This window comes from Solenopsis invicta, chromosome 5, assembly GCF_016802725.1.
Source record: "Solenopsis invicta isolate M01_SB chromosome 5, UNIL_Sinv_3.0, whole genome shotgun sequence".
Lineage (NCBI taxonomy): Eukaryota > Metazoa > Arthropoda > Insecta > Hymenoptera > Formicidae > Solenopsis > Solenopsis invicta.
Window position 1 is genome coordinate 2,128,585 of NC_052668.1, and position 22,762 is coordinate 2,151,346.

The window sequence follows — 22,762 nt, forward strand, 5'->3', positions numbered from 1 at the left end:
CAAGCCTATAATCGCTGTGCGTGAAAAGATTCACGTGAACTCTCTATGAGTGAAAAATGAAAAAATGAAAAGTGAAAAATCAAACGTGAAAAGTTCCACGTGAAATTACATGATTGACCCCCTAAACGCAGCCCAGTCCCCAGTGCGAGGCCCATCAGTGGAAACTAGACCATTGAAACCGCCACCGTCTATTGATGCTCGTGCCGAATTTCTGCATTTAATGCGCACTGAGTGCACACCAATTCTCTCAGTGAAAAACGCTGTTATCACCCATTACTGAGTGGAAAAATAGAAAATAAATTTGTTATTACGATCAAATCGTTCCCGCCACATTAAACCACTAGAGACGGGCAACATTAAAGGTGAAGAAGAAGTAAAAGACATTTTATTTATCATGGGTCTGTGTAATATCGAATGTGTTGAAAGAGTAGCACGATATCTCGATGTTCCAGAAAAGCTATTTCTTGATAAAAACGTGAGTGTTATACTAATACTTAATTTGATGTCTGTCTGGAGATGATGCTTTGTTCTATATATGTGTAAAATATGTATAATTGGTAATTATTCAGTTTAGATATTTTACGTCCGATTATTATGAAACAAGTCTCATTCGACGCATTTTCACTCGAAACGAATGAATCTGACAGAAAAAAGTGTCGCTCTGTCCCGCGAATCAAGATATCGCGTTAAAGTTGGCGATTGTGCAGGTTAAGATACATGTCATCTCGGCGTATTGTAACGAACTGTGCTGTGATAGAAACGTGCACGAAATTTGAAATGTTAATCACTGCCACATCTACTACACTTGAATGTATTTTCCAGAACACTGTGTTGGATTAAAGAATTTATTAGTTTTTGTGCAATGTAGATTTTTTATTAAGGCATTAAAATAATTTATTTTATAAAATAAATTGTTTTAATGCCTTAATAAAAAATCTACATTGCACAAAAACTAATAAATTCTTTAGTTTAATACAGTGTTGACATTTTATTAAACATTTTTATAATATATTTTATAATTAACAGGGAGAGTGGATAAAATATACATTGCATAATCAAGTGTAGTAAATGTGGGAGTGATGTAATTATTAATAAAGAAACATTTCAAATTTCATACACATTTCTATCACAGCGCCTGCTCAGTTTGTTACAATACGCCGAGATGATAGATATTCTAACATGTATAATTGCCAACTTTAACGTTTGATATCTTGGTTCACAGGGCAGAGCGACACTTTATTGCCAGATTTGTTTGTTTCGAGTGAAAACGTGTCGAATGAGACTCATTTCATAACAATCGGATGTGAAGTACCTAAACTGAATAATTACCTTTTCCTTTATTAAATTAACATTGTCATTAACAACATATGTATAATCCAATGGCATATGATTATTTCAGATAGTTAAATCTGTGCAGAATGTTTCAAGCTTTAGCACTACTGTGCAAACGCTTGTAAGAAGTTCAAATTATTCCAGTGCACTTCTGGATAACAAGAAAGAAATACGAGCATTAATACAGCAATGGTTAGAATACATTGTAATCTGTATGAATCATGCAGATGTTCCTGCGAATGCCAAAAAGGTATTAAATGTAAGTATAATATTTATACAGTCAGTATTTATGTTGATGCTGTTATGTTTAGCAATGTTTTGTTTTACTAAATTTTTTTATTTGCTTTTGTTTTATGGAGCTTACTTCTATTGTTTATGTTAAGTGATGATATTGCAGTTGTTCACAAAGCATTGGTTTAAAAACTTTGAGTTATTAATGTAATTTCCATAGAATCATATATATTTTATTTGTCAAAAGTAGAACAAATATTTTTTAAATTACAAATTTATTGTTATGACCGAATATTAATTTATTTCCAAACATTTAGAAGTCAGAGATACATTTTTAATTAAATAATTATAATAAAAAGCATTCATTAATCTGAATACCAAAAATAAGAAAGTTGTTTGATAGAACGGATACAGATATATGTAAAAATAGATTTTAAAAAATCAAGAATTTGGATTCGGCAATGATCATATAAATCAATTTTTATTTCAATCTATTTTGGTTTGCTGGGATAAATATTTATGATTTGTTGAATCTAAAATAAAAATATTTTATAAATATTCTTTTAATGTTTATAGATCGAAAAAGTAAAGATTCTTTAAATTTCATTTTTTTTGTAGACTTGCACTTATTTATTGAAATTTTTTTTTCGTTAAAGAATTATATATTATAATTGATTATGAAATAATATTTGTAGGATACAGAGTGATCTATAATAGTTGGAACAACTATTTACCATGAGAGATGACTTACCGACTGCACTCCATGTAATTTATATGGAGTGAAGTCAATACAAGTTATCTCATGGTAAATATTTGTTCCAACCATTATGAATCACCCTGTATGTGCAAGAAATAATGTGCTGATATTGTAAAATCATATTACAAGGACTATTTGAAAAGTTTCCAGCCTTTTTAAGAAAAACACATATTTTGAAACAAAATAAAATTTATTTCTTGACGTAGTCTCTCTGCAACTCGATACATTTGGTCCAACGTTTCTCCCATACTTTTAAACCGTCAGAAAAGAATTGATTGTCTAAACCTGAAAAATATTGGTTTACAGCGTTTCCCACCTCAGTATTTGATTTATATTTTTTTTCCCCGAGAAATTTTTTCAGATTTGGAAACAGGAAAAAGTCGCTGGGAGCTAGATCTGGCAAATAGATGCGGAAGCAATTCAAACTTCAATTCGTTTAATTTTGACATTGCGACCATGCACGTGCGAACCCGAGCGTTATCCTGGTGGAACAGGATTTTTTTTTTTGCCAAATGTGGACGTTTTTTCTTAATTATGGCCTTCAATTTATCCAGCAATGCAGCGTAGTACTGTCCGTTGATTGTTTCACCCTTTGCAAGGTAATCAATAAGAATTATTCCACGGCTATCCCAAAAAACTGTCGCCATCACTTCCTGTAGAGAGAACGACTTTTGCCTTCTTCGGAGTTGGTTCTTCCACCGCAATTCACTGCTTTAACTGTTGTTTGGTCTCAGGCGTATGGTAGTGTACCCAGGTTTTATCGACGGTTATCATTCGCCGCAAAAATTCCACTGGATTTTTTTGATACAGGCTAAGACACTCGTGCGACATGTACATCTATATGCGCTTTTGGTCGATCGTCAACAAGCGCGGCACCCAGCGCGCAGATAATTTTCTCATATCCAATTCTTAATGTAAAATCTTTTGTTCAGATGATATCCTACAAGCTTCAGCAATATCCTTAACAGTCAATCAATGATCTGCCATCACAGTTTGATGCACTAAATCGACCATTTCGTCAGTTGTAGCAATTTTCGGGCGCCCGGAACGTTCCTCGTTTAAAATGCTCGTACGATCACGTTTGTACTTGGCCACAAAATGTTTGACCGTTGTAAATAAAGGGGAGGCTTTACCATATACAGAGTCTAACTCATTTTTTATTTCTTGAGTCTTTTTCCCTTTCAAATGAAGAAATTTTATCACTGCGCGATATTCAATTTTCTCCATTGTTGACAGACAATGTCAGCTGACAACTTTGGAAAAGTTGCCATAGAGAAAGTAATGATCAGAATGACTTCAAATTTTTGCAGTTTACATATGTCAAGGCCGTCTATCGGACGGCGAAAGAAATTTTTTTTCTACAGTTACTTTATGTTGATGAGGCCGGAAATTTTTTAAATGATCCACATATTAAATATTATGTAAAGCTAAAGGATATGATAATAAGATGTTTAAATACAGTAGGTAAATACCGTATGATATCATAAATTATCTTATGATATCTTATTTACCTTTCATATTCAAATATCTTATTGTCATAAAATTTTAAATAATACCTTATGATCTTACCATATTTTTTTGAGATATTTTAAATGTTATCTACTGAGATATCTGTGAGATCATATTTGTCAATCTAGAACAATTTGGAATATTCTCATGATAAAGTGCTGCGTCAAACATTAAAGGCTTGTTTTATGCCGTTTCATTGTACTAAAACTTTTTTCTTGTTTTTTTTTCAAATTTTAAATTTGTATGTATTTTATTTTAAGTATGATTGTATACTAGTTTAATTATAAAGAACATCTTGAAATGCCATGCGAAACAAGCGCGCCAAGTGCAGTGGTGGATATATAGTTGCGACATTTTTTAATAAATTTTAGAACATAGTCTTGCTTATCGAGTGGCGAAAGTAATTGCTTTGATCTACAGCTAAGAATCAATTACGTTTAATTATTCAGTGAGCAGGCTACATTTTGAAAATGATCGAAAAAAAGTATACTGTTGCTGGAGATTTTGCCGATTTTTATCTGTCACATAATTGGCTGCATATTGGTACAATTAGTCTCTTTTCAATTTCTGCTTTTGTTATTTATTACAGTGCACATTTTTATTTTAGTTGGACGTTGTATTTTAAACATTTTAAATGTCTTCCGTATTTTATATTAAATCTACTGCAATTATGAAAAATAATTTCTTAAAATATTCCGTTTGTTTTCTGTTCCTGAACTCCTTGAATTAATGTGCACTTAAAATGAAATAGATATATATTTGAAAGTTAGTGAAAGCAAGAAGGAACGTTCCAGTGCAGTCTAGTGCAGGAATAGAAAACAAGCCTATTGTAGGGGAGTTTGGGGAGTTGTGAACCATGGGGAATTGTGAGCCAGCACTCAAAGTTGGCCATAATTGAAATTTTAACATGTTTTAACTACGGTAAAATGTTTCTCTTCATGCAATCTTATTTTTTGACTAGCACTCGTTGCGTCAACACACAATCTAAGTGTCTCTCCAGATTTTGATTTTTAATTTTCTTCAAAAAGGTTTTTCGACTATTTGTATTTGTGATCTTACTTATTTTTTTGAGCTGATTGCAAAAATAAGTATATTACAAAATTATTATTGGCGAACTACTGTTTCGATGCACAACAGAAATTTTCTATGAACATTTGATGAGTTAATTATTATGCGGCCATTTTGATAATGTAGCATTTGGGGAATTGTGAGCCATTACATTTTTGCTATTTTTTCAACTTAAGTTGGCATTTTTCATGCGTATTTTGCTATATTCATGCATAATTTGAGGTGCTTTCTAACAAGAGACACAGGCAACATTGTGTAACACAGTGTCTACATTGGTGCTTTCCAACAATGACACAGGGGCCGTTTTTCAACTAGAACACGCTGTGTTACACTGTGTTACATCGTGTAAAGTACTTGTTTGATCACTCCCCAAAATTTTTAAAAATTCAAAAAATACACTTTTTTTCAAGCATATCAAAATTTTACAACCGTTATGTCTTTCAATGAACTTCTTAAGCCAATAATTGCCTTTTGAGGTGTACTATAAAATCCAATCTTTCAGGTGCGTAAAATATAATTTTTTGTGGTAGTTAAAAACATTCAAAAACTCGGCTCACAACTCCTCAAACTCCTCTATGTATTCCCTTAAATTTAATTTTTTGCACAAAACGTTTTACGAGGTATTCTTTATTCTAATAAATATATACTTGAAATAATTTTCTTTTCACTTTTTGATATTAAGTTTGATTTATTCTATCACGTTTTTCTAATATATCCTAGCAAACAGAAATTCAAATAAATAGAAAATAAATAGAAAATTGTAATTCATTTTAATTTATTTTAATTTATTTTAGTTTGCATTAATCCCGCATTAGTTTGCACTAGTATTTTTAGACTAAAATGGATTGAAATACAAAATGTGTTATTTATTATTTTGAATTTGGATGCATTATATTATTTTTGGATTCAAATTAATTAAAATATGGAATAACTCTCATAACAAAAATTGATCCAAGGTATATCTTGCCGATGTATGTCAAAGGATTTTTCGATATCCTAAAGATATACTTATAGGGAAAGCGACAGAGGTGTCAAAATTCCTCCGATTTTGATGAGCCTATAATATGTTGTAGTACAGATAAAAATAAGGGGCATTTATTTTTTTATACGTGCCCGTTTTTACTTTTAGGGAGTGAAACAGCCTTTGGAAGAAAATCGGTTTTTTTCTTGTGAAGTGAAAACGGGCATGTATAAAAAAATACGTGTCTCTTATTTTGATCTACAACGTATCAAAGGCTCGTTAAAATTGAAGGGGGACGTTCAAAGGATGTTCTAGGGACGTCCATGGGATGTTCAAAGGATGCCTTAGGATATTATAATGCCAGCTAACATCCGTATTCATAGTCCTTCCTTATTTTAAAGTTGAAACAAGCCTTTGTGAAGGATTCCTTGAATCTCCAAGGTTTCCGTGTTTTATAGACAAACCTCGAGTCTTTCTTCCAGAAGAAAAGAATATTTTAAGGATTTTTAGTAACTTACTAAAGCACCGTTTTATGGAAATATTAGATATTAGAAATAGGAATTAGAATTTTAGATTTAATTTTCTTGAATGTTAAACATAACGCACAATGGATACGAACAAAACGTGATACCACAAGTAATCACAAATCTGTTTTAATTTGTGTCTCACACGTACTTGTGACACGCGTTATCAACCTTGCTCGAAACTTTGGGGCAACATGACAAATGTGATAAACTAATTTTTGGAGGTTTTATTTCATTTATATTTTACGCGTTGTCTGCTGAGAAGGTTGCACCTCTTCAAGGAAGCTCGTGACTTCTTTTGAGATAAGGGAGCCAATAATGCAATGTTATGAATTTTTCCAAAATATTTACATAAATATTATTACACCACATAATTTTAATGAACAAAATAATATTGTTGTAACATTTTAAAAACCATTTTTTACAAAAAAAATTTCGAGAATTTTTTTTCGGAAATTTCCAAACGGTTACCTATCCAAGTCGCGACTCCGGTGAACGTTGCTTGACCTCTGTGATCGCTGCGAACCGATCCCTCATGATGACTTGTGAACACTTTATGCTGATATGTCTATATAACTGGTAGATCAGGTCAATATACGTTATCAAAAAAATGAAATATGTATAATTAAAGCACAGTATTTATATAAACAAACATAAAATTACAGTTTTTTTTTTATTAATTTTGCAAATGCAGAATAGCATCTGGAATAACTTTTCTGTTATTTATTTAAATAAGAATGCACTTAGAAAATATATATCAATATAATACAATAATTAAATAAAAAAAAATTTTGGTTAAAAAAACAATTAAAAAATATTGTTTGTTTATTGGGATGTACATCTAGGTTTCTTTATATATGGACCTATTTCGTCTATTGATATGAATATTTATGTTTTTCAAGAATGCTATGATGTACACAACACCACGGGACCACATGCCTTTTTCTAGACGTCTTACAATTAGAGTCAACATTTGAAAGATGTCTGCAGATGTCTATGCAAAGTCGATTTGCAGTCAACTCTGAAAATCTGACTTAGTTGAATTGACTTACAGTCGACATAAGGACGGTTATGCTATTAGGGAATGTAGAGATTCAGCGGAAAATTTAGTAACGTCGCCTGACCCTAGTTTGCTAAATGCGGATGAATAATTATGGATGAGTTAAATTAATATATTATTATACGCGAATATTCTGCTTTGGCTCTTTATTGCCATTACTTTATTAAAAAATTATAATATTGCAATGTGTTTTTGGAATATTACTGGCATATACCATGAGATGTTGCAGGCATATTGTTAATTTATGTTTTTGCAATGTCTTCGTAATATTGCATTGCAATCTGCAACATTGCTGCAATGTTGCAATTTTCTGACCTGTATGGGCTCATTTTTCAAGGGCGGATTATGAATACGGGCGTAACCCATTCCATTCACGTGCCTGGACATTCATGACAGATTCAAGACATTTTGTGTTGTTAGGGTTATGAATATTGTATATGTGTTGAAAGATAAAAACGCATTTGTGTATTATAGTAATCAAAACAAATTTTTCTTAGATCAGAATAGGACATCTTAACGACTATATTGACAATTACAAATGTCCTAAGATAATCATATGGATGATTTTTACATTTTGGATCAGAACAGGATCAATCCGATTAAAATATTCTAAAGAAATACATTGCTATGTGGGAATTCAACATAAAATTCATTATGTTAAATTCGGATGTATTCATATTCATATTATTATAATTTTTTTTTATTTATTTTAATACAAAGTAATATAATATGAATTTATCCGAATTCAAAATAATGAATAACTTCCTACATACCAATGTATCTCCTCAGGATATTCTATTTTTATATTTTAATTCATTTAAATCCAAAAATAATATAATGGGGACATGAATCCATGCCGCGAATTTAAAATAATGAACAGCATATTTCGTATTTCAATCTATTTTAGTAATTTTAATTTAAAAATACTTTGATTTTAAAATGCGAGCTTGGTTAAATTAAAATAAATTTCAATTTTCAATTCATTTGAATTTATTTTTGTTCGCTGGAGTTTTAAAGTTATTTTTTAGGCGGTTTATATTGTAACAGATAAGAAATAGCAGACATTTATAACTTTTATTATTAGATGACACTTTTATTTTATAATTTTGTTAGGTGAATATTATTCTTTTATAGTTGGTTTATAGTAGCTGATAATAGTTGTTATCGTAAGAAATTGACAAATCATAGTTGATAATTTTTTCATAAATCGATTATGATTGGTTAATTTCTTACGGTTACGGTCTGTATAAACCAAGCTTTAAGGATGGTATAATAGTCATAACTACATAAAAATCAGCCAATTATAGTCGAGTATTCTTCTATAAATCTATTGTGATTGTCCAATTTCTTACGGTTACGACTATTATTACCTATTATAAACCAACTTTTAATCGTATTGTTTTCATAAAAAATGTCAATCTGCTTCTTATAAGTATGGTAGAAGATAGTCTTGTATAAAAGCTTTGGTATGATTCAACGAGCAGTAGTTTATTTACAAGGAAAAAATTGATATTCTTGATTAATAGAAGAAAGAAGGAGTGATGATAATTGGACACGGAACGATTGGATACCGCACGATTGGACACGTAATATTGGAAACTGCACGATTGATAACCTTGTTGTCACGTTAGTAGCATACGCACACACACACACGCGCGCGCGCGCGCGCGCGGGGGGGTTTCAAGGGGGTGGGCCGTCAGGCCTTAGGTTAGGTTAGGTTAGGTTTCCAATTGTGTGGTGTCTAATCGAGATATTCCCAAGGAGGAGGTTGTAGAATATCATTTTGTTTTTTTAATAATAACTTTAAATATTAAAAGAATGCTAATCCTAAAGCTGAACTTTCTTGACGTCAGTATTATAAATTATTTTTTGAGCTAGAGTCGTGTAGCATGCGGTTGTGCGCGGAGCGAAGGGTAAGTGGGAGCGCTAACACCAAACTCTTGCTCTTTGTTCAACGCATAGTTCGGTCTTTGTTCTTTGATTGTAGCGCTATCTGCGAAAAAATCTATTAATTACTGTTGCAGACAATAACTATTCTACTTGTTATCGTTTACGTATGTACTCTGAGCGAAATTTACACGTACATTCAGTAATGACATTTTTTGTTAGGATTCTGATTGGAATGACACACAGTGTTTGTTAGTTTTCTGCACTGCGGGAAATTCTTGTTTCATACATACGAGCTATAAAACGTCAGTAAATGACAAAAGTTAATTTTGAGTGAGAGATTCACGAGTCGAAAATAAATTTTTAACTTTTTTTTTTTCATAAAATCTCTCATTGCTTTTTTATTTTACAAAAGGATTTTGTGATTGGTCAAGCCAATTTGAAGATAAAAAAAACGAATGCATCGGTAATTCCTGTTGGTTTAGCATCCTTTTAATGCGACATAATTCTAGTTTTTTCTTACGGAAAACATGTTTTAATTAGGAGCTGAATACAGTATTAAAGGACCTAACATATATATGTGGTACAAAGAAGACAATTGCGGACATTGTGTTGTACTACGTTCTATATTCTGTAATGGTAATATTGTTTCATAATACTAAGCTTGTATGTAACGTGTGTGTATAAATTTCATATTTTACTGCTTCTGTACAGAATGAATTAAACCTTCAGCAGAAGGCACAATATGTTCACGTATCGAGATGGTTTGACAATATTCAACAAGAAGAGAAATTGAGACAGGAATTAGATTTAATATGTTTTAATTTATTACATATATTTTTGTAATTGGAATAAAATGTTTTGAATTTATTTTACGATATTTGTTTGATATAACAATTATATCGCGACTCTTATTAAGCTGGGTACACACTTAGCGAATGAACAGTTGTGAACACACAGCGTCTGTGGGTGCATTTTGAATTGCACATGAAGAGCATAGAGTGCTATATTGATGCGCAACGCTTTGAAATTGTTTCGTTTTTTTAATGCGCGCGCAAAGTGTATGAGTGTTTGAAAATTTTGGACCGGTTATAGGTTAAGGTGGTACGATCACCGGTTGCTGTTGCCATGAAGTTAAAAATTGGACAATTTTTGTTTAACAACCTCAAAGAAGTAAGAAAATCAGGAAGGAGGCTTTCTAGTAACCCGTGAAACGGAAGTAGCTTCTTAAAATGGCTGCGAAATTGTTAAACGCCATTATTTAAACCTCTATTTTTGTAACCCCTACACGAGATTTATATGTAGTAATATTAGGTGTAGTAAAAAGAAATCCATTATTTTAAATGTTGATGAAATAATGGAAATTGTCGAGTCCAACCGCACTGTTTTGATTGCCTAGGAGCTAAACATTGCACAAAAAATCGTCTGGAACCACTTAAATAAAGTTGGATACAATAAGAAGCTCAATGTATGGATGCCACACGAGTTAACGCAAAAAACCTTATGAACCGAATTTCCACCTGCGAATCGCTGCTGAATCGCAACAAAATTGATCCATTTTTGAAGCGAATGGTTACTGGTGATGAAAAGTGGGTCACTTACGACAACGTCAAGCAAAAACGGTCATGATCGAGTCGCAGTGAGCCGGCGCAAGCGGTGGCCAAGCCAGGCTTGATGTTTTGGAAGGTTTTGATGTGTGTTTGTTGGGATTGGCAGGGAATCATCTACTATGAGCTGCTTCCCTACGACCAAACTCTTAATTCGGACCGGTGCTGTCAACAATTGGACCGCCTGAAGGAAGTAATCGCCCGGAAGCGGCCAGCTTTGGCTAATAGGAGAGGAATTGTTCCATCAGGACAACGCCAGGCCACACACATTGATAGTGACTTGCAAGAAGCTTCGGGAGCTTGGTTGGGAGGTTCTTATGCATCCACCTTATAATCCGGACTTGGCACTAAGTGATTACCACCTATTTCTGTCTATGGCAAATAAATTTGCTGGTGAAAAATTTGCCTCAAGAAAAACTTGTGAAAATTGACTGTCTTGCCAATAGGGACGAAGGTTTCTATAAGAAAGGCATAATGAAATTACCTTCAAAATAGCAACAAGTTATCGAACAAAACGGTGCATATTTGACCTAAATCGGATCATTCTAACTATGCTAAATAAATCCTTCAATTTAATGCAAAAATAATGGATTTCTTTTTACTACAACTAATATTTAACGTGTAAAGTTTAATATTGCATTTTCTTTAATTGTAACGACCTGACTTTGCGCACGAGCCGGTGTTGTATTGGTGGACGAGGACGCGGGTAGGTTGCCGAGAGAACTAGACGCGTATTTACAGATGACAAAATAAATTTGTTTATTAGACAAACAAGAAAACATATAAAGCGATAGTCGCAAAAGCATTGCGCGGACGGACGAATGGAGATGGCGCTTGGACGGACGTCACGGAGAATATATTTCTACGTGCGGACGGACGAAACAGAAAAGTAACGCGCAGACGGACGGAACGGAAAAATAATGCGCGGACGGACGAAAAATAATCGCGGCGCTTGGACGGATCTATAATTTCGCGCGGACGGATGAACGACGGAGAATACTCGCGAAATAGGACGATTGCGGCTATTTACAAGGTGATTCTGAGACGAATTTCTCCGAACTCGGAATTCCTGTTTACGAGTTGGCGCGGCCTGTCGAAGGCCGCGGGTACGGGCGTGCAAGCCCGGTGGCAATATAGCTCGCGCGCGCGGTACAGCTGTACGGTACGGTGGAATGATTCGCCTATCGCGACGCGCAGCGGTTAATACCGCGTTGTTGTGGCGGCGGTGGCAACAACTCGCACCAAGTTCTTTTGGTGAAGGCGCGGAACTCCACACTTTACATCGTGAATCAGTGCTGACGGAGAGAAGATAGGATATCGGTTTTTCCGGTTTACCGAGATCTCTCGATTGAGTCTAAGGCGCTTGAGCCGTAGAGACGGAGGCGGTCAGGAAGCTTGTCGCCGAGATCTCTCGGCAGAAACCAAACTTGCTTGATTTTGGATTGGAGCGGAAGGTATGCATCTTTTTTACGGACAGGCGGTTTGAAGAGAAGTTCTGTTCATAAAAGCGGCGGCGCTTATATAGTCAGATCTCGCGAGGGGGGGGGAGGTTGTGCGGGAAGCGGACGGTAGAGTATCGGAGAGGGGATCTTCGCCACTCGAGATCGGTAGCAACCACCACTTTGTTCGTTTTTATGGCGCGTGCGCATGGATCTGTGCTTGCGCGTTACTCTGATTTGAATTTATTATTGGTCGCGATGCGTCGGTTATTTGCTGTCCAGCGGCTATTCGGCCGAACAGCACAGAGCAGTGGACGGTCCGAGAGAAAGCAGCAAGGCGGTTTGTTATATAATTTGTACATATATACTTTTGCAATACATAATATTAGTATTGTTCGTTTTGTCTGTCCTAGATCTAGTTCAGAGCAGATCTGAATAGACCTGGGTATGTTTGGGTTAAGATAGAGGAATTCCGGAAATGAATCGTAGAACAGGAAGTGGACTACTAATATTGCTTTGAACGACTCTGAACTCGGGTCCACTCGGACGGCTGTAAAAAGAACACGATAGTATAACCTAATCGGACTGAATATAATCTCTGTGAAAATTTTTTTTTTAATTTGTTATATAATTTTTTAGAATATTTGTATAATGTATAACTTTCTCAAACTTTTCATACAAATTATAATACTTTTTAAAAATACTAGAAAGTTTATTTTTTCTCAAAATTTTTTATATATAATTATAAAATATCCTAAAATTTTTCTACAGATTTTTTGTTTTATAATTTTTGATGAAATGTTATAAAGTCTCAGAGTTAAAAGTATTTTTTAAAATTATAGGATTAGAAATTAATGATTTAATGATTTAATTTTTAACTTTAACTAATTATTTTTAATTCATAAATTAGTTCGTGCTCTTTTGTGTAAAAACAATCATTGATCATTAAAAGGTCCAATAAGAGCGAGAATAGATAAGATGTCAATAAAAATTCTATAATTAGATATTAACATAAATGAAAAACGCTGGACGTTTCGGGCTAACTTGCCCCTTATCAACATAAATTGACGATAAGTCCTTGGGTGTACCTTATTGGAAGGAAGTGCGCTAAACGGAATAACTTCTTACCGATGGTTGCCATCTTTAAAAGCCTTTCACACATGCAAAATGTGATGAATTCAAGATCACGCATACATCGCATACACGAGATCATATACGAGATGCCAGTTGTTACTCCGAATTTGAAAGAAAATGTTGGAAAATATCATTTTTATTGCAACATTTTTAACAACAAAGTAATATTAATTGAGGACTTATCGTAAATTGTGTACATCGTGTTACAAGCTAAGTCCAATAATCGGAAATGGAAAATAGAAGTTGCGTCAAACAAGCAACAGAGAGGTTATATTATGAAAAAGTACATAATAATTATGAAATAGTATATTTGATTAGTAATTAATACGAAAATTTACATTTTAGGGATATAATAAAAAGAAATTTTGCGCATGCATCAGATGAAATTAAATTTAAATATTTGCAACAGAACTTGAATTTAGTGGAGCTGCCTTCTTCGGATTGGGGATTTTTGACTGGAAACGACAAATTTTTTGGTTTTACGAAAGTTGAAAATGAGTTTAGCGTAAGAAAAAGAATTGCTGTCTTTCCAAATTTACATATTAATATTTATATCGATGATGAGATTATGCCCTTTTCAAGATATATTAAAGTATCGAGTATTAATAATTTAAATAAAATTTTGAAAACATTAGATATACTGTTTAATTTATACTCTTTAACTGTATATATATTTATACTTCTGTTATTGTATATATATTTTAAAGATTTCATAAGGATGAAGTAAGTGTGCATCTAAGGAAATTAAGGATTTTACATCGATAATTAAATTTGACAAGTGAAATGGAATCGACCGAGTCATTAAAGAAAACTAATAATCAATTTTGATTTTTGAAGACTATTTTTTTATTTACTCTCATATCAAATAGTTTAATATAAGGTCTGAGATTTATATTTCAATTTGTATTGAAGTAACTTTAAGTCTATAATTACTTAATGCTGTACGATAAAAGTTTAATATATCTATTCACCTTTTTTAAGTAATTGTACATTTTCATTATAAGAGTGAACTTAGTGGTTCATTAAATATCCGTTTCTATGTTCATTTCCTTTTTATTTATCACCATCATATACATTAACACATGCATAAATTAACATAAACTTATATAACAACATAAACTTGAGTAACAACATAAACTTAAAAAACATAAAACATTTAGAAATTACGTTTTTTTTATAATTTTTTTTGTTTGTTTATTAATTTCATTTCTTGCTTCATTTATTGGTTTACAAATAAATAAATATTTCAATATTTGTGTAGAAACACTGAACTCTATGAAAATACATGAAAAGTCTAGTTAGGGTAACTACTACAAATGGCGCTCATCCGTAAGAAGTTATTTTTTTCAGCGACCATCCTCCCAATAGGGAACATAAAACGAGAACGTAATTGGAGTGCTGAGTTTAGCTTCCTATTCTCCTACTTTAAGGGCCTCGCACATGAAATACATAACATAACATAAGCACAACATAAGACCGATAGACCAATGAGTATCCAGCATAAAGTCGCCATATTGATTTACATAAGATTCCCATTGGTCCAGAGGCCTTATGCTACGCTTATGCTCTGTTATGCATTTTATAGGCTTGTTTTCTATTCCTGCACTAAACTGCACTGGAACGTTCCTTCTTGCTTTCACTAACTTTCAAATATATATCTATTTCATTTTAAGTGTACACTAATTCAGGGAGTTCAGGAACAGAAAACAAACGGTATGTGCGAGGCCCTTTATGGATACAGCGTTGAGTTGTCATGAATCATAAAGGTACTAGAGAGAGTCACGCCTAATATTTTTCGGCCCTAGTGGAAACCAACTCAACTTGGGTTATCGTAAACACCCTATGCAGTCTATGTGCATTATGCGAGACAGGGAACGCATCCTTATTGGTTATTATGTTAAAGGGTAATACCACCTTTGAGATTTGAAAAAATCGATTTCTTTTTTGCTTAAATCATTAGTTTATACTTATAAAAATATGTTGCAAGTAGTTTTAGAACAAAATTCAAATTGTATTATAGTGTTTGAGCTGATTAAATGAATCGTCTCTATGCGCCTACCGAGCAGCTGCAAGCGATTTGGAGCGGCCTTGTCTTCTCTATGCTTTGTAGTTATTTGGACCTTATTTATATAACGAAAATAGACCTTTGACTAACACAGATAGTTATTACTTGTACTACATCAGTAAATAGTTTTGAAAGCGTCGGTTTCTGTGTTTATGCGACGCCATTAGTTTTTCTGTGTTTATGCAACAAATTTGACTGTTTGTTATTATAATAATGGCTATAACAGTCTAATAAAAATTTTGCAAGTCTAAAACCTCATGGTGTGCACTACTTGTCATTATTATTGCCAAAAATTGGATGCGCGGCGCGTCGTACTTGCCGAGCGCAGTCTCACCCAAGAAGCGAAAAAGACCAGAATATCATTATTAGCAACAAGAAAGGAATATAACGAGGCTGCTGAACTTGTGGAAGGACCGCTTTATGGGGCAGACATCGCAGATTAGAAATAAATTAAAAATTTTTAACTTTATACTCAAAAAATCAGTTAGCAAAACTTTAAACGCGTTTTTCTCAAAACACAGTTTTTCAAATTTGCGTGCAAAGTTACTCTTACAATTTTTATCCGATTGACTTAAAATTTTAACACAATCTTGTAACTATTATACAAGGAAGTACGTAAGCTTTTTGCAAAATGTTGAAAACTCTTTTTATAATCAGCATTTTTTAAACAAATTTTTGGGTGAAAAATCCGCTTTTTTCTATAAATAGCTGCCATTTTAATAAAAATTAATATTTTAAAAAATCCTTACGTACTTCCTTTTGAGTATGTAGAATAGTTTTGAATATGTAGATAATGAAGATTTTTTTTGTTTGGTTCCAACATAAACCATGTCGCAGAAAACTTGCACGCAAAAATTCATCTTTAAGAAAAGACGATTTCGTAAATAGGCTAGTACGCCGCCATTTTGTGCATAAAAAAATAAAAAATTTTTATTTTTATTTACTCGTCAATATATGTACAATAAAGCTCTCTAAGCTTTTTTTATTAAAGTTATTTATTTGCCGACAATAAATTCCCAAACTTAGGTATCATTTTAGGGCCTCAAAGGTGGTATTACCCCTTAATTATAAACTGTAAGTATGTAGAAAGATTACGATTTCTTAGTTTGAAAAATTTTCCCATGGACAGAATCAAAGTCCTTAGGGTCGATCATGAAACTTTTTCCCTAAGGCGGAAAAGTGAAAAATTTCTCCATTAACTTCAATGGTAAAGATTTTCACTTTTCACGTTTCTTGGGTTTACAGTCGTGAGCTAAAAGGTTGCAACACATTTTCTTTGATGTCATCAATTGGCGAACGTAATTGGTTGGATCCACAGGTAAGAACCAATTACGTTCGCCGTTTTATGAGCAAGTCTACATTCCAAAAACCATCAAAGAAAATATGTTGCAACCTTTTAGCTCACGACTGTACACCCAAGGGGACGGAATCCGATAGCGCACGGTGCGATAGCCCACCAACCAATTATTTTAACTTATCTAACCCAACCAACGGAAAAACTCTAGGCATTGGCCGCTCTGAGTAGTGGTGTGCTATTGGTCCCGTGCGCTATCGGGATTCGCCCCACTCAATGACTTTGATTTTGTCCATGGAGAAATTTTCTAAACTGAGAAGTCACTATTTTCTACATTCTTGCAATTCATAGACAAAAGACTTGTTTTCTATTCCTGCACTAGACTACACTGGAACGTTCCTTCTTGCTTTCACTAACTTTCAAATATATATCTATTTCATTTTAAGTGCACACTAATTCAGGGAGTTCAGGAACAGAAAACAAACGACTAGTTTACACCAAACACTTGACACGCATACTAACAAGTAACTTTCTATTAAATTGTCTTAATTTCGACAAGACGTGTAAATGTATACGTGATATCTATATTTAATTAATTATCTTGATTCATTTTGTGCCAGCTTAATATACTATTCATTAAATTTATTACCGAAATGAAGATAATTGAATAGAAAGTTACTAAATATTACGCGTATCAAGTATTTGGTGTAAACAAAGTCATAATTAATGAAACGACTAGAGCTTATTGGTCATTACGTTAACCATGAATTGCAAGTATGTAGAAAGTGGTGACTTTTCAGTTTGGAAAATTTCCCTATGGACTACGCTTTTGCATAGCTGCATAACCGTATGCAGGAGGAAGTTAATTGGTCCGTTAGCACATTCATAAGAAAATGGACCAATCAATTTGCTTATGCATACGATTATGCAGCTATGCAAAATACTGTGCCGCGGCCTTAAAGGCCTCGTACATGAAATGCATAACACAACATAAGACTGACGGACCAATAAAAATGTTATGTAAATCAATATGACAACTTTATGCTGGATGCTCATTGGCCCATCGGTCTTATGTTGTGCTTGTGTTACGTTATGCATTTCATGTGCGAGGCCCTTTAAGGGCCTCCGGGAGTCCCAAATGCGCACAGACCCGATTGGACACCACCAATCACGTAATCTAATCTAACCTAACCAATGGAAATACTCTAGGCATCGGCCGCTGTAATTGGTGGTGTCCAATTGGGTCTGTGCGCAACTGGGACCCTTCCGGGCCTTCCACATAAAATGCATAACATAACTTAAGCCTGCCGCAGACGATACGTTTTTTTTTTTACGGGATTGCTTACGTGCTTCTATACTGGTAGTCTTACGTGCTTCCGTACTGGAAATGCTTACGGGCTACGCTACTGGCTTGCGTACTGGATTTTCGTAATAGATCATGTCCTATTTTTTTTATGTGATTCTGGTTTATTGTGAAAGCCAATCAGGACGCAGTCTGTATAGGTTATACTGGTTATACCAGGTTATAGTCGAAGTGTTGTCAAAGTTCAAACGTGAATTCACTTCGCAAACATGACGTCGTGCAGAAATGAAAAGACTTCAAAATAGTCCAAAGAAAGTATTTTATGTTTAATAGAGGTCTACTAATAGGAACCAGGTTTGTATGCGATAAACACACCAAATTACCATAATAAACACAGTAAAAGTGAGGCATTAAAGAATGTATTGACTGTCGACTCCATAAACGTCGGCGATATTTATTTCGTTGTCGCAATTTTTCAATAATTAAAACTAATGCAATAGCAATTTTATGACAATGTACAACTGTTGCAATAATTTCATCCATCTCATCTATCTTATCCATATTTAAGCATGCAGCTTCTATGAAACAAATTTCAGTTGCTTAGCCCGTACGAAAACTCGCACCGTGTGAAGCCACGGCCAGTAGTACTGCCAGTACCATTGCCCGTACGGTAGCAAGTAAGAAAATCCAGTTAGAAATCCAGTAAGAAAAAACGTATCGTCTGCGGCAGGCTTTAAGCACAACATATGACCGAACCAATGAGCATCTAGCATAAAGTCGCCATATTGATTTACATTAGATTCTCATTGGTCTAGATGCCTTATGCTATGCTTATGTATTTTATGTGCACGGCCCTTTAAGCTTTAATTGTTACTTTAATCATAAATTGCGAGTATGTAAAAAGTGGTGACTTCTCAGTTTGGAAAATTTTCCCATGGACAGAATCAGAGTCCTTGGGTGTACAGTCGTGTTCATTATAGTTGCGATACTATTTTTTAGATACGCTTCTGAACGCGCAACTATAACGAGAACTGAGAACATGATTGGTTCTTACTTGTGGATCCAACCAATTACATTCGCCGCTTGATGAGCAAGATTACATTCCAAAAACCATCGAAGAAAACGTGTCGTAACTATAATGAACATGACTGTACGATTGTCGCTAGCCAGTAGAGTCCTATATAAAGAAAGAAGCGACATCGAACCCCTACCACAACCTTTAGTATCCAATTGAGTCCTCTACCGCCATTTTGGGACGGCTCAAACACCATTCCTATCATTCTGCAAACAGCTGTGGTCACAATATAGCTGCTCACTTAGCTAATCAAGTATCAATCAGATTACCAATCAGAGCTTCGGACATCAATGTCGCTTTTCTCTTTATAAAGGACTCTATTAGCCAGTTCAGTAATTTGGGAACGCTTCTCCAGTGCAGTATCCATCAAAATGGTGGCCACTGGGTACTGCACTTGACTGCACTGAGTGAGACAAAATGGGAATGCAGCCTCAATTTTCAGAGTTATATAAACGAGTGTTCGTTTACGCATTATTGCAAGCAGAGCATCATGGCAGCACATGGCAGCAATGACTGCATAAACAAACGCACTCTATAAATTATTGTAAATGAGATAATATAGAACACTTAATACAGAAAAAGGTAATTAAATTTTTAAATTGTATTTAATATTTTTGATTTTAATGTATTAATAATAAAAATATTTGAAATATAATATTGAATTAAAAGGAAGATAACATATCATTTCACATCATTTTTATTATAATTATCAGATTCAAATCTTATATGATCCATTGCTTATAGTTTACATAAGTGAAATTTTATACATAGTTAAATTTACATAGTTCATAGTCTAATTTACGTCGTTTATTCGTAATGTAGATTATATTTTACGCGTAAACACACTGCAACCGCGATTGGCAGATTATCGGTATCAGCCGATATCAGTGTCGGATTGCCAGCAATTAGTTACAATGGTAACTATACGGTCTCTCGATAGATGGCACTCACATACTTGTTTTCTTTCCAATCTCCATATGTTCTGCATAGCACATATCCCGATATCTCTATTTCTTTAGGCGTTACATTCGTGCCTGTAACTATGTTATAACTGCATGTCGTTTTTAACAATTGCTTGAGATACAGCAACACACAGCTTGGCCTTTTTTAAATGAATTTTACTACATATACATGTATTCTACGTAGAAGCTGATGACAGACTGACAGACGATCGAGAAGCGGTTCAAGCTCCCACGCGATTGTTTGTTGATTGGTGTGGTGACAGTTGTCACGTACAGTGAATCGCTCTTGATCGCTTCGTTACGAGAGAGATGCACAGTCTTTCGTGCATCGTTCATGGGAGATGTCAAGCTTTCACGATTATTGTGCCTAATAACGCGTGCGCAAGTACAACGTTTACGACATTGTCGCATCGCAGAGAATCGTAACCGCCCGCAGTCGTTCGTCTTCGGTTCATTTTGGCCTAGTCTTAGCCTAACGTAGCCAAAGCTGTCTTGTTGATCCTCGCACAGTCGACCGATAGCCGTTCGTAGCGAGATGGCGGATGATTCAAGTGTACGCGTTGCCGTGCGGTAAGTAAATAATATTATTTGAAAAACGAAGTCTTTTAGGTTCTTGTTCGCGACACGCTGGTGAGACACCGGTGGCACGACAATATTAGTCGGCTGAGAAAAGAAAAGAGAGAGTCGCTTAAGGGCGACTTCGTCTAAGCTCTGAGTAACTTACGATTAGTCAGTCTTTAATTCAACCAGCAAAATTGTTTGAAATAAAATTTTAAAACCACAATTTGTTGTCCTAATCATTTTTTTTTGTACGTTAAACAAAGATTTAATAATTCTATTTATATATATTGAGATAAAATATTTGAGGCATAATTAAAATATTTATTGATTAGTTAACCGATTATTTAATCGATTCATTGCTATCAATATAGATTAATTTTTATCTCAATTTAACTTACTCTTTATCTTTTTTCCAATTCTTACAACTATAAAAAGATAAAGAGTAAGTTAAACTGAAATCAAAGTTATAATCTTGGTAAAAATAGTTATAATTCAACAGGTAGAATTGCTTAAAGCAGAATTTTCAACTACATAATTCCTTGTTCTTGATTTAATTTTTTCCACATAAAAAAATTTCATAATTCTATTCATATTAATAAAATAGTGAACGCATTACTTGAAATATTAATAACCAATTAAATTAATTGATGATTAAGTTAACCGGCAGAATTGCTCGAAGCAAAATTTCTAACTACATAATTCTTTGTTCTCGATCTAATTTTTTTCCTTTATGTTAAACAATACAAATTTAATAATTCTATTTACGTTAACAAAAGATGTGTTTCGTTTCATGTATATAATGCATCATATATCCTTCTTTAACATTAATTGAACAAAAAGGATAAATAATGCGTTGTACGTATTATGCGTGAAATGGAACCCAAAATTATAGACATATTATTTAATAAGTTAAATTAATTACTTAATAAATTAATCTGATTAAATTAATTAGTAGTTGATTGAAGTTACTTTAAGCGCTAATGAATCGCTAGATCATTATCAGAGGCAATTCTTCGTATATTCGAATGCGCGAATTTTTCTCTACATCACAAGATAATTTGAGTGAATAAAGAGAATTACGATATCCTTAATATATATTCCTCGTCATGCTCGCGTGCCATGCCTCCGATGTCTTACGTCAAAACAAGTTGTGTGAAGTAGCAACGAAAGTATCATTGTCGAGTCATTTACACTATTAGTTCAAGAATGTGATCATTTAATATCGAATTTGAGTTTTCTCGTAAGTAAAAAAAGAAAAAAAAATTAGGCAACATATGCGAATTACTATTTATTTCGTGTGGATATAAGACATTTTTCCACATACGTATGTACATCACGGCATTGCGAACGGAAACTTGACTCGAGCTTGAATTTCATGCAATGTCTGACTGATCCTCGAGTATCTCCTTTTATGACACAAGCGCGTAGGCTCGTTAATTACCGTTCGCCTGAGAAACGCCTGAGCACCTTCGAACTTCCGAGTTTGAGTTCTGCTCTTCTATTCAATAAGCGAGCTCTATGAGCAGAAACTGCCAGGAATTTTCCCCCAAATTTGGATTTTGTTATCTCGTAGATTTTTTTGGAAGACTAAAAATGTTATGGATTTTTATATTTTCCCGCTCCTTAAAGATTCTCCTAACCGTTTTATCCTCAAAAAGTTCCCCGTCATACAAATCTATATTTGGGAGAAATTCTCCTTACCTGACAATTCTATGACCGAATCAACGCGCGCGCAATCCTATATCGCAATAGAATTTAATATATTTGTATCATATATATTCAAAACATTTATTCTTTAGCGTCGTTAAGTATAAGGTTCCAATTATAATGTCGAATTTTAATTATCAAATTTGCTAAATTAAGAAGATGTTGGCGACATTTATCGATCAAATTTTGATCTAAGTAGTATAATAAACATCAACATGTTACACATTTCTATATCTCCTAGTTAATTTCTAAAAACACAGTAGGGTAAATGAGTCATTTGCTGATA

The 22,762-nt window shown here is 33.8% G+C and overlaps 2 protein-coding genes across 6 annotated transcripts in view; both read left to right on the forward strand.

Annotated features, from left to right (window-relative positions):
• Window positions 1–10,204, forward strand: LOC105204962 (eukaryotic translation elongation factor 1 epsilon-1). Of its 2 annotated transcripts, XM_039449949.1 has the most exons (5): window positions 1–475; window positions 1,400–1,591; window positions 9,745–9,795; window positions 9,873–9,968; window positions 10,044–10,204. In XM_039449949.1, the coding sequence occupies exons 1-5, from the start codon at window positions 395–397 to the stop codon at window positions 10,173–10,175; spliced, it is 552 nt and encodes a 183-aa protein (XP_039305883.1). In that variant the 5' UTR covers window positions 1–394; the 3' UTR covers window positions 10,176–10,204. The 2 variants fall into 2 exon arrangements, with proteins under 2 accessions (XP_039305883.1, XP_039305884.1); XM_039449950.1 differs by lacking the exon at window positions 9,745–9,795 and having other exon boundaries at window positions 3–475.
• A 9,382-nt stretch (window positions 10,205–19,586) lies between these two features.
• LOC105204961 (kinesin-like protein KIF21A) overlaps window positions 19,587–22,762 on the forward strand; it is a 65,371-nt gene continuing 62,195 nt past the window's right edge. For 3 of the 4 annotated variants that reach the window (XM_026139694.2, XM_026139693.2, XM_026139695.2), the window contains exon 1: window positions 19,991–20,778. In XM_026139694.2, the coding sequence (XP_025995479.1) occupies window positions 20,744–20,778 (35 nt within the window). In that variant the 5' untranslated portion in view covers window positions 19,991–20,743. Of the gene's footprint in view, window positions 19,829–19,990; window positions 20,779–22,762 lie in introns of those variants that run through there. The other variant, XM_039449946.1, reaches the window with a different exon arrangement.

Excerpts from the sequence above, each read along its gene's own strand:
- LOC105204962 (XM_039449949.1), top strand. The coding sequence starts at position 395 with ATGGGTCTGTGTAATATCGAATGTGTTGAAAGAGTAGCACGATATCTC. Across the intron at positions 1,592-9,744 it reads ATGCCAAAAAGGTATTAAAT|GATTTTGTGATTGGTCAAGC; the intron begins GTAAGTATAATA and ends ATTTTACAAAAG. Across the intron at positions 9,796-9,872 it reads TAAAAAAAACGAATGCATCG|GAGCTGAATACAGTATTAAA; the intron begins GTAATTCCTGTT and ends TGTTTTAATTAG.